This window comes from Dromiciops gliroides, chromosome 1, assembly GCF_019393635.1.
Source record: "Dromiciops gliroides isolate mDroGli1 chromosome 1, mDroGli1.pri, whole genome shotgun sequence".
Lineage (NCBI taxonomy): Eukaryota > Metazoa > Chordata > Mammalia > Microbiotheria > Microbiotheriidae > Dromiciops > Dromiciops gliroides.
This window is the reverse complement of record NC_057861.1, coordinates 742,867,588-742,881,749: the sequence shown is the minus strand read 5'-3', so window position 1 is coordinate 742,881,749 and position 14,162 is coordinate 742,867,588. Positions and strand designations below refer to the sequence as shown.

Below are 14,162 nucleotides of genomic sequence, written 5' to 3'. Positions count from 1 at the left end.
GCAGCAAAAGACAAATGGAAAGGATTTAACATCTTGGCCTTTACTGGCTAAGGGGAGGTATAAGGAGAAGCCCTTACAGGAAAAGAGTGACCCCTCTATCCTTTTTAATTTTTTTAGGGTAATGAGGGTTAAGTGACTTAGCCAGGGTCACACAGCTAGTAAGTGTCAAGTGTCTGAATCCAGATTTGAACTCAGGTCCTCCTGAATCCAGGGCTGGTGCTTTATCCACTGCACCACCTAGCTGCCCCCTTTTATATATATATTTTTTTAATTTGGGGGGGCACCCCCACTCTTTAATGTGCTTTAATAAGGTTCATTTGCCTCCTCACCAGTATGAATCACTACCATTCACTTCCTAGTGACCTTTGATTCAAACCCACAACTACTTTGTACCCTAAGATACTGTTGGTCAAACACTAAGGTGTCATGACTTGTGGAAGGCCCTGAGATGTTGTTGAAAGGCTCTTATGACCTTTGGAAAGCCCCTGCTGGGATTAACTGTGGAAGGTCTCATGACCCGTGAAAGGCCTATTGATAATGCTTATGATTGATGGACATTTCCCTTGGCCAACTGTAAAATTTCCCCCCTTCTGGAATTGACCAATCACTGAATTATGACACCTCCTTCTATTTTTAGAAATCTTGGACCCAATTAATTGGGCACCCTCAGACTCCCTAATAAATTGATTAATCACAATGGGAGTTCTCAGCGATTTTTGTTACAGATTAGAACTTTTGGGCTGCATGATGGCCAAACAATCTGTTAGCTAAAACACTCTTTACTATACACAAACTTTTAAGTCCCCCACTTTGACTGGGAGAGGTCCATTACTTAAGACTTCCCAACATGATGCCAGCAAGGTTGATACCCTGGCCAAATAAAACGTCCCAAGGAATCTCACAGGCAAGATTGATTTACAGAGTTGGTGCTACAATTTTTCCAACAGGGGGCAGCTAGGTGGCGCAATGGATAAAGCACTGGCCTTGGATTCAGGAGGACCTGAGTTCAAATCCAACCTCAGACACTTGGCACTTACTAACTGTGTGACCCTGGGCAAGTCACTTAACCCTCATTGCCCCGCCCAAAAAAAAATCCAACAGTAAGTTATTATCCATTGTGAAGCAAAAGATAGCCAACTAAATACTTAATAGTTTTCAAACATTATGACCATATTCTTTAACAGTTCAATTCATAGTCTAACAGCATCCAGATTAAAAGAAAAGTTCATTTTCTTTTTTTGTTGTTGTTGTTTTTTGCGGGGCAATGAGGGTTAAGTGACTTGCCCAGGGTCACACAGCTAGTGTCAAGTATCTGAGGCCGGATTTGAACTCAGGTCCTCCTGAATCCAGGGCCGGTGCTTTATCCACTGCGCCACCTAGCTGCCCCAAAAGTTAATTTTCTAATGACACAATTGTGGCACTCTCTGGATAGCACCATTTTCCAAATCAACATAATTTCTTGTACAATGGTTTCACAATAACATAAGCAACATTATCTATTTTAAAAACATAACCCAATATGTTTGGCCAGTCAAATAATATCAGTTCAGTTGAATGTACTTCCAAATCCTCTTATATAGAAAATCACCTCATTTATCTATCAGTCTGGCTTTCCATATTAATTACATTCAAAACCCAGTATAATTACACTTAATCAAAATAAAAATAGCTAACATTTATCTATTGCATTTACCATGTGCCAAGCACTTTGCATTTTTATGTCATTTGATCCTCAGAACAACTCTAGGAGATAGGTGTTTTGTTATTATCCCATTTTAATATTGAGAAAACTGAGGCAAAAAGAAGTGAAGTTATTTTCTCAGGTTCACAAAAAGTAGTAAGTTCCTGAGAATGGATTTGCAGTTTCCAAGTATATTGCTTTCATGTAAATATCAAATGTACTTTGCATTAAGTTCTCATTTATCATAATTATCTTAATAGGAGAACATACCTCACTTTAAACGAGACCACATAAAAACTTCGTTTCAGGACAAATTTCAACCAAATCAAATCTGTATTGACAGTCACAAACGGTAACAATGAAAATCTCAATTTTCCCAAGAGCCACGAGTTGCCAGCAGCTCAAATTATAGACCCCACTGCTTTCCACAATCTCTCTTTCAGAGCCTATGAGGCTCTAAGGTCCTTCCAGGAGTGTGCTTTGTAAATACTTCCATGTTGCAGACTTATTTCTGTAGTTTCCAATGGGTAAATGTTATAAGTTGATAGAATACTATCTGTCTGAAACTGCAAACAGGTACTTCTCCAAGAAGTTTCTCATATACTTCTTATCTCAATGAGATAAAAAACCACCTCAAACCTTTCACAAACTCCAAGCCCTTGCTTTCAAGGCATCCATTCACTGGGTCAGTGCAAAAGGGCTCCAACTTTAAGGTTCTGATGTAGGAGGCAAAAAGGGTTAACAGAACAACCTAAGACCCAAGCTTTAATTCAGATATCAGCTCCAAAAGGGAGTTGGACCCCAGTTAATGGATAACTTACCAGTCAGGATGCTAGGTTCTGGGCAGCTACTTGGCACAGTGGATAGAGCACCGGCCCTGGAGTCAGGAGTACCTGAGTTCAAATCCGGCCACAGACACTTAACACTTACTGGCTGTGTGACCCTGGGCAAGTCACTTAACCCCAATTGCCTCACTTAAAAAAAAAAAAAAGAAAAGAAAAGGATGCTAGGTTCTCTTATCCATAGTAATCAGTACCCGTAACAGGAACAGAGGGAGAGAGGCCATGATGACCTCAAATAAACTGACAGACTAGAAATAAATGAAAAATGAATATGTTTTGAAATTAGTCATGGGAACCAGAAAGAGACATGCGCAGAAAAGGCCAAATTTGTCCCCAGATTCACCTTAAGACGTGTAAACCCCTAAAACACACTTCCACTGAAAAAGGTACCCGCCTCGGGGGTTGGCTTAGGACCCCAGGAACTCCAAATTAGGATAAGCCCTCCCCTGTACCTCCCCAAGGTGGAGAATATTATAATGAAACTGATAAATCAATTTATCCATACTATAAATATAACTGTCTTTTCTTTCACTATTCGAGAGATACCTTTCCACTTTTCTGGTTCTCTCCCTGTGATTACTCACAGCATGGCAATAAAACTTGGGAAACTGAGTCACTGAGTCTTGTAATTCTTTTGGGATGACTCACGATCAATTTGACCCCCAAATCCATCCCACATCAGTTCCACCTGTTCTCCTTTTATTTCTATTGACTTCAACCCTCTCTCTTGCGTTCCCCATTCTCCCCACCTTGACTTTGATTAAAGCCCATCAATTTCAAAATTAACCTTTCTTTTTACACTGATTCCAGACTTCATTTTACCTAAAGTAGCTCATCTTATTTCCCAGACATATCATATCCACTGGACTCTCTTCTCTACAGATTTCTTTATACACCTCATCTAATCACCTTATGCCCCTAATACCAATTAATCACTCAGCTTTTACTTCTTGATTTGCAGAGTCTATTTTGATTTAGGTAATTTAGCTACTAATTTACCTAAATGATCAAATTCTATTGAATCATTTCAAACTAGCTTCAGTTCTGTTTATTATCTATTCAGTCAAATTGCCCTCTACTAAAAAAATAAAAAATGCAAATACCACCCTTGAGGAAGGGGAGAGTATAATAAATGTATGTGCTGTTTGCTTATGATCTTAATCCTCACTGCAAACCTCTAAAATTCCACTAAGATTTTTATCAGTGGGCGGCTAGGTGGTACAGTGGATAGAGCACCGGCCCTGGATTCAGTAGTACCTGAGTTCAAGTCCGGCCTCAGACACTTAACACTCACTAGTGTGGAAATTTATTTTGATTTGGTGACCCTACCTTTAGGGTGAGATTAAAAAGCCTTAGGCCCTCAGGGTCTCTCCTGCTCCTCCTCAGCTTCAGCTGAGCGAAAAAGCCCTGTGGGCTGTACAAGACACCAGGTCAGACAGCTGGGGGGAAAAAAAAGCCCCCAGCCCCCTCCGACCTGAGCGGAGCTATCCAAAGATCCCGGATGGCCTGTGCTGAGGCACGCGAAGCTGAGGCATGCCGCCCCTCCCCCACAAGCCGCAGCCCTGGCTGGCGGATTAGCTTGGTCTGTGGGGGCGCAGGAGGCCCCGAGATTTGAGTGGAGAGAAGAAAAGGTATATATAGACCTGGGAGTTAGACCACCCCCCCCCCGGGGGGGGGGGGGACGTGACTCGAGGAGACTCGAGGACAGACTAAAGGAGCAAGGAGGGGCTGACTGAGGGAGCCCAGACAAGGACGGAGGAGAGTTCGGTTCGGAAAAGGAGAGACGAGGCTGACAAGGTTACAGGCCTTAATACAAACCAGGGAAAGTGTAACGTGCCCTGAGGCCGGAGGCGGACAAGGCCCTTATTGTATTTTGTGAGGGGTAATTTAGACCTTCAGACATAGAAGGCACTTGCTTCAAAAGCATCCAGAAGGGGCAGCTAGGTGGCACAGTGGATAGAGCACCGGCCCTGGATTCAGGAGTACCCGAGTTCAAATCCAGCCTCAGACACTTGACACTTACTAGCTGTGTGACCCTGGGCAAGTCACTTAATCCCAATTGCCTCACCAAAAAACAAAACAAAAGAAAAAAAAAGCATCCAGAAAATGTGGGCTGTCATTGCTATATGTCTCTTTTAGCCGGAAAAGTAGGGATAGAAAGGCATAGGAAACTCCTGGGTGAAGAAACTCCCTTCCCTAGATCAGCACCACCTTCTAGTCTAAGAGATTTACCTAGAACACTGACTTGTGCAGGGTCACACAGCCTGGGTCTTGATTGTCTAACTTGGAGAGCACACCTCTATCCACTATACCACACTGCCTCTCATCAAATATAGGCCATTCATGCTGTTTTTCACTTGAGGAAAGAGGCCTTTGCTCCAATTGATCAGAACCTCCATTTTAAAGTGTCCAGTCCAGCCACACTCACTCCTTCCTCCCTCCCCAGGCTCCATTCCAGGCTCTCCAGACTTCGCCATTTCCCTCTGCCCCCACAGGGACCTTCTCAGCTCCCTCCCATCTTCCTTCGCAGCTTTTAAAAATGTCATCTTCTTCCATTAAAATGTATGCTCCTGGAGGGCAGGAATTACCTTTTTCACTTTTATTTCTATCCCCAGCACTTAGCACAATGTCTGGCACATAGCACTTTATCAATGTTTGTTGGCTTGACATGAGAGGGACATAATGTGAGAAGGCTACAACACATCCCAGATGAGTAACCCTAAAGACATCTGTGGTGAAAAAACATTATCAAGGAAATGGAAAAAAAGACAGAGAGAGTAACAGAGGACAGCCCACCTTCTCCACTGGCTTCTACATGATAGGAAGGGAAAGTGAGGGAATCTTCTGCATACTGAGGGGACCTGAGAATGAACTGGGATGAGAGCTGCCCAGGGTGGACAGCCACGGGTGGGTGGCAATCTGCACCACCGCAGGATCCACTAGAGGGCTGAATAGTGGATTAGGAGGTATTACTGAGTCTAGAACAATGGTAAGGGAGGAATAATTCTTTGGGCAGCTCATTCTTTTTCTTTCTTTCTTTTCCTTTTTTTTTTTTTTGCAGGACAATAAGGGTTAAGTGACTTGCCCAGGGTCATACAGCTAGTAAGTGTCAAGTATTTGAGGCCAGATTTGAACTCAGGTCCTCCTGAATCCAGGGCCAGTGCTCTATCTACTGCGCCACCTAGCTGCCCCTCAGCTCATTCTTTTTCATCAAAGCCTCCAGATTCTGTCTTGTATACATTCACACACCATAAACAAAGAAGTCAGCTACACAAAAGGAGGAATTGTAATATTTTTTTTAAAATAACAATAAAATGTCTTTTCACAATCACAAAAGTGTGATGAGTCAGCAAGTTTATCTTGCTAATCACGTGATAGTCCAGATTAAACACAGTGGTTTTTAGGGGGAAAGGTTCCTATAAATATCAGTCTCATTTTTTTAAGTGCCCAGGAAGGGCACTGAGACACCAATTCTTGGGAGTTGGCTGAGATTCTTCAGTGACTCTGAAGACACGCGAGGGTCTCAGATGTCACTTTGGTGTTCTGTAGGTTCACATGACCTAGTCATCCAGCTGACAGAGCAAGGCTACCCCTCGCTTGATCCAGTGCTGGACAGGGAGGTCTGTTTCTAGCATCATGGCGATGACAAAGTTGGTAGAGTGACCAGTAGTGGACAGGGTCCCTTTCCGCTCACTTGTCTTGTAGAGGGGACACACGTAAGCATTGGTCTTTGCAATATGGGACTTCTCAACTGGAAAAAAAAAAAAAAGAGGTCAGTAAGTATTCGACAGAAAACAATAGCCAGTGATCAATGTGCAAAGACCAGTTATTCCATAATAATCACAACAGTTGTGCTTCTAAAACATTCCTCAGCCCCAACAGCTGGGTAATGATCAAATCACTGACCTCCACTCGACTCATTCACCTCTCTAAAAATCTGATTGGGACCTGGGACTTCACTATCCTAGGTGGAAGGGAGAGAGGAAGGTAAGAGGGAGAGTGGACAGAACTCTATCCCTTCTTTCCTCCATGAAAGCTCGCCACAGTTCTACATCTTAGAAGCTTTGAGAATGATGCACTTAAGAGGTTGAATGATTTGTCCAGGGTCACCCAGTTAATTTGTGTCAGAAGCAATCAACAACAATCATTTATTAAATTTCTATGAAGCATAAAGTAAAGTGATACAAACACAAAGGATGAAATAATCCCTACCGTCAAGGAGTTTACACTCTAAGAGAGAAGACAAATACATATATAAATATATCCAGAATAAATGTAAATAAATACCAAGTAATTAAAAACAAGGGAATCTGAGAAGGAGAAAGCAAGGACTTGGGGGTATCAGAAAAGGCTTCATGGAGAAGATGGGGCTTAAGCTGAGTCTTGAAGGAAAAAAGGTAGAAATGAGGAGGGAGTGAATTCCAGGGTGAAGGACGACTGGTGCAGAGGTAGGTAGACAGGAGATGGAGGGTTTTGTGTGAGGAGCAGAGAGAAGGTTGGTTTGGCTGGATTGCAGAAAGCAGGAGAGAGAAGTAATGACCAATGAGAATGGGTGCAGGTTGGGGCCATTGTTGTTGACATTCATGCTCAAAGGGGACCAAAAGGACATCACCACGTCAGGGTCAAGGTACAATGAGTCCAACTGTGACTGGTTAGACCAACATGAGTTCAGAGGGCTCTCCCACAGGACAGGCACAAATGATCCGTATGAACATTTGGAGCATAAATGTCTCTAAATGTGCATATCTCATGCTTCCTTTGAGCTACTTCAGTTATGCTTTGCCTATAGAGCACAGCAGCTTCTTTGATGCGGGCATGCCATGCTGGGTGGTCCTGTGCCAGTGTCTCCAGTGTCTCCCGTGTCTCACAATTGATTCCAAATTTCTTCAGAGATACCTTGAGAGTTCTTGGTATCACTTCTTCTGACCTCCACGTGAGCCCTTGCCTTGTGTGAATTCTCCATATAATTGTCTTTTAGGCATTTTATATGCTTGGCATTCAAAGAATGTGCCCAGCCCATCAGAGTTGGGCTCTCTGCAGTAAAGTTTGAATGCCTGGCAGTTCAGCTCAAGAAAAGACTTCAGCATCTGGTACCTTATCTTGCCAGAATCTTCTAAGACAATCCAAATGGAAGTGATTCAGTTTCCTGGCATGGCACTGGTAGACTGTCCAGGTTTCGCAGGCATAAAACAATGAGGTGAGCCCAACAGCTCTGCAGGCCTTCAGTTTGGTAGGTAGCTCGACACCTCTTCTTTCCTCTACTTCCCTTCAGAGTTTCCCAAACACTGAGCCAGCTCTGACAATGCACGTACCAACCTCATCATCTATGTATGCATCCCTGGAAAGCACACTGCTGAGTGGACTCGATCATAGCATTCAGTATTTCTCCATTTGCTGTAACGGACATTTCCATGGATGGATGGTATGATGCTGGCGGGTGGAGAACCTCTGTTTTCTTGGTGTTGTCAGGCCAAAATTAGCACAAGTGGCAGAGAAACGAGCCATCATCTGTTGCAACTCGGCCTCAGAGGCTGCATTGCGTGCACAATCATCTGTGAACAAAAAGTCACACAGCAACTCTCCTTCCACTTCAGTCTTGACTTATAGGCTTTTCAAGTTAAATAATTTACCACCAGTGCAGGAGCTGACCTCCATGCCCTTTTTGTCGTCACTGAAGACATGGGACAACATCGCTGAAGACAGCAAGCACACAGCCCTGCTTCCCTCCATGGACTGGGAAAGCACGAGAGCATCACACATTATACCAATGCAAGCACGCCATCGTGAAACTGGTGAACAACACTGACAAATTTCTCCAGGTTACCAAAATTTGTCATGATCTTCCACAAGCCCTCATGACTGACAGTATCAAAGGCCTTGGTCAGATTGATGAACATTGTATACAGAGCTCTGCTCTGCTGCTGGCATTGCTCCTGGAGTTGTTGGGCAGCAAACACCGTACTGACCATTCCCTGGTCCTTTCTAAAGTCACACTGGCTCTTGGGTAGATAATCGTCTTCGAGGTGAAGAATCAGACTATTAAGAATTCTAGGGGCAGCTAGATGGTGCAGTGGGTAGAGCACCGGCCCTGGATTCAGGAGTACCTGAGTTCAAATCCGGCCTCAGACACTTAACACTTACTAGATGTGTGACCCTGTGCCTCACCCAAAAAAAAAAAAAAAAAAAAGGACTCTGGCAAGAATCTTGCCAGCAATGACTGAGAGAGAGAGAAAACAGCCCTCCAGACTCCCCACATCCCATTTGGCACAAGACAATCTATTTCCTTTTCCTTTCTCGAGATGGACAATGAAGGCATCCTGGAACTCCTGGGGGATAACCTCCTCTTGCCATATAACCCAGAAGATTTCAATCAGCTTTTGGATGACCAGAGGACCCCCTGCCTCATAGATCTCAGCTGGAATAGAATCAGCACTGGGCACTTTGCCACACAAGAGGAGCCTAATTGCATTAAAATCTCTTCAGTTGGAAATTTGGCTAGAGAGAGATTGATTTTAACCTGAGGCAAATGAGCAATGGCTTAAGCATTGGTTCATAATGGTCTGTTAAGAATACTATAGAAATGTTCAGCCCATCTCTTTAGGGTCATGTCCTGATCACTAATCAATCCATTAGCACTGAATAGTTGAGATGCACTATGGGTCTTGGGTTCAAAAATGTCATTTGGTCCAGGGTATTATAAAAGCACTCTGGATTATTACCATCAGTGTAAAACTGAATTTCATCTGCTTTTTTACTGAGCCAAGAACCCTGAATCTCTCTAAGCTTTGCTTTCACTTTGCTTTTGATGGAGTTAAATGCTACCTTCTTAGTGATGGATGAACTACCCTGCTGGCAAATCCTGTGGAGTTCTCGTTTTTCATTTAGAAGCTTCTGGATTTCCCCATCATTTTCATCAAACCACTCAATGTTTGCAAGTGATCTGACCCAGATCTGTACACCAGATATCTGAAAACTCTCCACTCCTTTTCTGCTCCACTGTGTGTTGGCCCAGTTTTCCCTCCTCGTTAGCAACAAACTGTTCACACATGGAGAAGCACTCTGATCTGTTGACATTAAATCTTCTGTTAGCCGTCTTGCCTTGGAGCCACCACTTATATTAAATGAGAATGTTTAGCTTGGAGAGGACAAATCTATGATCAGTCCAGCACTCTGCACCACACATTGCCTTCATCACTCCCACATCCTGTCTGTCCCTTCCCCTTATAATGACATAGTCTATTAAATGTCAATGTTTGCTGCAAGGTTACATCTATGAAGTTTTGTTGCATTTAGGTAAATGGAAGACAGCATTCGTGATGAGGTCATGAGATGCACAAATCTTCAGTAGTAAGTGACTATTTCTGTTGCTGCTTCTCACTCCACTCTTCCCAAAGACTCCCTGCAGTGTCTGATAGTCAGCGCCTACTCTGGTATTAAAGTCACCCAGAATTGAAAGCTTTGGCACATTGATGAGGAGGGTCTCCAGGTCTTCATAATTTTTCTTTGACCTCATCGGGGTTCGTCATGGTGGGAGCACAGGTGCTGAGGATGGTGGCCTGGCACTTTGCTGCAAGTAGCAATTGCACTGTCATGAGCCTCTCATTCACTCCCTTTGGGAGGCAGACAAACTTGCTGACTTAAATTAGTTTTGATTGCAAAACCTACCCCAGCTTCATGGCACTCCCCTTCCCTGTGGCCCCTTCAGAAAAACATGGAACTTTGGGAAGCCGGCCTTCATTTGCCAGCCTTGTTTCATTCAGGGTTGCTATTTGGATGCAATACCTGCTGAGTTCTCTCAAAAGAGCTATTATCCTCAAAAAAGAAGAAAAGTCAAGCAAGCAAATGCAGCCATCGACAAAGTTCTAAAGCAAATATAAACCAAGGGGCAAAGACACTTTTTGTTACTAAAAATGTCAGTGAGAAATTCTGGGGTGGTGGTGTTGTCATTTGGGAGGACAGTCACCATTGACCCTCCTGGATATTCTCAGAAACTTTGTGATGAGACTTATTTACTTGGTTTTATCCATATGATGGGCATCAAATCAAAGAGGATTTTAGGATACTGTTCGGTCAGCAATCCCCTGTAAAGAGAAATAAAAAGAAAAGCTATGAGAAATGAATTTTAGAAAATACAACAAGCATTTGGGTATTTTACTGGAATTTTATGAGGAAAAAACAGATAACTAAGAAGTATATTGGATTTTGTTGTGGGTTTTAAAAAAAAAGGGAAAAGGGGCAAGGAAAAGCAACCCAACAACAAGCAGTTATTGATTGTAGCTATATTGCTAGACACTGTACCACCAACTGCAGGAGAGGGAGAGGAAGGGAGGAAGGGATAAAAAGGAGAAGAAAAGAAAGGGAGGGAGGGAGAAAGAGATAGAGGAAGAGAGGGAGGGAAGAAGGGAGAAAAAGAGATCGGGGAGGGAGAGAGAAGCAGGGAAGGAGGAGAAAGAGAAAGGGAGGAAGGAAGAAAAGAAGAGGAAAAGAGAGAAACAGGAAGGGAAGGAGAAAAGGAGAAAGAGAGGAAGAGGAAGAGAGGAAGGAAGGGAGGGAGAGAGGGGGAGAGAGAGAGAGAAAGAATATCCCTGCCCTCAACAAGTTTACATTCTATTCTATCAGAGAAGACAATTCGCATATATTTAAGTATGCACAACATAAATATATGCAATATTACATGTATTTTATATAAATGTAAAATAAAGATATGCACTATAAAATATATACAACATAAACAGAAGCTCATCAGAGGCGGGGAGGCACTGGCCGCTGGGGAATAAGGAAAGATTTCTGCCAGAAGGGGCAGTGCTAGTAGCAGAGCTATGGAGACAACAAAGGAGACAAAACCAAGTGCTAGAATAGGCTCTCAGGCCTCATTCTTTCCTGGTTTCCCAGTCCTCTTTGAGACCAATCCCATCTATTCTCTCTCTGTCTCTCTCGTATGCACCTGGTTGTTTACAAGTTGTCTCCCCCATTGGAGGGTGAGCACCCTGAGGGCCAGGCCTGTCTTTTTCCCTACTTTGCATCTCAGGTGCTCAGCACAGTGCCTGGCACATAGCAGGCACTTAATGAGTACTTGTTGACTTGGTCCAACCCACACCAGAAAGGAATCTCGACAATCCAACAAGTGACCATGGGCCTCAACATGAATTCCTTTAGTGAGGTAGGACCTCCCCGCTCCCCGCAGCAGCCCTCCAGGGCAGAGACCCCTTCTTTATATCACCCCCATGCTGAGTCCAATGCTAGGTACTAAATGAGTGGTTGGAATGACGTCACTACTTTCTAATAGATCTAGAGCTGACACTAACTTCCTTCTGTGCCACCGGGCTCCATCAAGGTACAAGCCGTGGATGTAAACACCGTCTATGGGGGGCTCCGAAGCTGTGTCTACAGGAATCACCTGAAAGGACAAGCATGGTTAGGACCCTTGTCCCCTCTCTGCAGGACTTCTGGGAAACATCAGTGTTGAGCATAGAGAAAGATTCAAATGCCCCAAAGATTTTTAAATCTTCTGATAAAATGAAGCATGTTGCTTTCCTGCACTAGGACCCCCATGCACTGATAAACTCTCCTTGACTTCAGTCTTTCCAAGATTTCTCCTATATGGGAACTCTAGTGGTATTCCAATTTAAAGTAGGCACCTAATGAATGAGTGGATGGATGGATGGATGGATGGATGGATGGACAGATGAATGGATGAATGAATGAATGAATTCTGGCTTCACTGAAACAGCCTCAACTTTGCACAAGAGATAATTCAATGACAAAGATTGATAGGGCCTTTATTTAAATATCCAAACTAATTTGCTTGGTTTTAGTTTTGCAATATTACATAGAACACATATTTCCTTCAAGTTTTAGGCATTACAAAGAATAAATGGAAAGCTGACTGCTAGTTCTGAAGGCCTCCCCAGACAAAATCATCTTCCCATGAATGTAATATAGCAACAAGATCAAAGAGTTACTCTACCTGAAATTCATAGCCCAGTAAATCAATCGGGATCGTATATTTTCGAGCAAAATTCTGCATGGCTCCAGTTAAAAAGGCCTGGGTGAAAAAGAAACCGGAGAGCCAAAACACAGTGGGTTTTCCTTTTTCAAACCAGACCTAGGGGAAAAAAAAAACAAAACAAGAAAATTACCTCCATTTTGCAGCTCATATGAACTTCATCCAATACCACCTTGATTACTTATATGCAGTTTTTATGATTTCATTGATATTGGGAACTCCCAGTGAGGAACCCCCCCTCTACCAATATAGATCTGCATCTATTCTGGCATGCAGAAGACATGGGTGGGTTGTAACCTTCAGCCCTGGAGGAAGTCACCAAATCCAGCACTTAGCATGTAGCAGGCACTTAATAAATGCTTATTGGCAGACCAATGGACATCAGTGAGATCTAACAAAATCTCAAAGAAGACTTAATTAAGAAAATCAATTAGCTAAAAAAAGATATAATGCATTCTAGAGATAAACATTAATAAGCTTCATACTATTTCTACTATAATCTCCTATGATGGGAACAAATGAAAGTTTATTGTCATAAAGTCCTTTTAAAGTTCCCCCCATTCTCAAGAGCAGTTCTGACTCCCCTCCCCCCACAAAGATACCCTCAGCTTTACAATGCTTTTTGTAAGCATTGATGACATGTAAGCACATATTATATGTATATGTGATGTCATAATTATGCATTATTATATAATACATAATTATAACATCACATGTCAATATATTATCTATAGTTATGTGCAATATATAACTACACATAATTAAGCTAACAGTTATATAAACCATACAATTATATATAATTAATACAATACTTGCATATAATCAATGACTATTGGTTATATAAAATTGCTGAATGCTTCCTATGTCTCATCCTTCCAAGTGGATGACAGACTAAGGACAGTTTATAAACCAATAACCAGGGGCAGCTAGGTGGCGCAGTGGATAGAACACCAGCCCTGGAGTCAGGAGTACCTGAGTTCAAATCCGGTCTCAGACACTTAACACTTACTAGCTGTGTGACCCTGGGCAAGTCACTTAACCCCAGTTGCCTCACTAAAAAAATTTTTTTTTTAAATAAGCTATTAACCAAAAAAAAGGGAAGTGAAAGGGTCAAAGTCATCTCAAAGTGAAGCTTCTATCACTGACAAAGGAGCTGATGAGAAAAGTCCATTATCAAGGACAGGGGAAAGAAAAGGCAGTAACATCAGGGCTCCCTGCTTCTACCCCTGCAATAGCAAAGGAGGCTTCTAGTGTGTTGGGTCCCCTTACAGAGGAGTTAGGGACAAGAACCACCAGGGATCAGAAAATGTGGGGGAGTTATGTGTGACCCACCTTGGTAGAGGAAATACCCACAGGACAACAGGGATCCATAAGAGTTTCTAAGCAAGTCTATTTGTAACATGGAAATTCTTGGGCTTGAAAATGGTGGCTTCCTCAAGGTCTTGAAGTAAATAATGGGAAATATGTGGGACAACCAGGGACATTGCATAGAATGACTTACTACAGGATCAGTGCTTGGTTAAAGTTCTGGGGCAAGAGAGACAACATGTAGCCAAGAGAAGGATGTAAAGATGAGGCAGTCCAGAAATACTGAGTCTGTGAATGTGCGGAAGGAAAAATCATTGAGACAACC

The 14,162-nt window shown here is 42.8% G+C and overlaps 1 protein-coding gene across 1 annotated transcript in view; it reads right to left on the bottom strand.

Moving 5' to 3' along the window:
* Positions 1-5,850: 5,850 nt before the first annotated feature.
* The window catches only part of DNAH12 (dynein axonemal heavy chain 12), a 172,991-nt gene continuing 164,679 nt past the window's right edge, over positions 5,851-14,162 (bottom strand). The window contains exons 71-74 of the mRNA XM_043972200.1: positions 12,491-12,628; positions 11,829-11,920; positions 10,537-10,604; positions 5,851-6,274 (exon numbers count right to left, since the gene is read on the bottom strand). Of these exons, the coding sequence (XP_043828135.1) occupies positions 6,084-6,274; positions 10,537-10,604; positions 11,829-11,920; positions 12,491-12,628 (489 nt within the window). The 3' untranslated portion in view covers positions 5,851-6,083. The remainder of the gene's footprint in view (positions 6,275-10,536; positions 10,605-11,828; positions 11,921-12,490; positions 12,629-14,162) is intronic.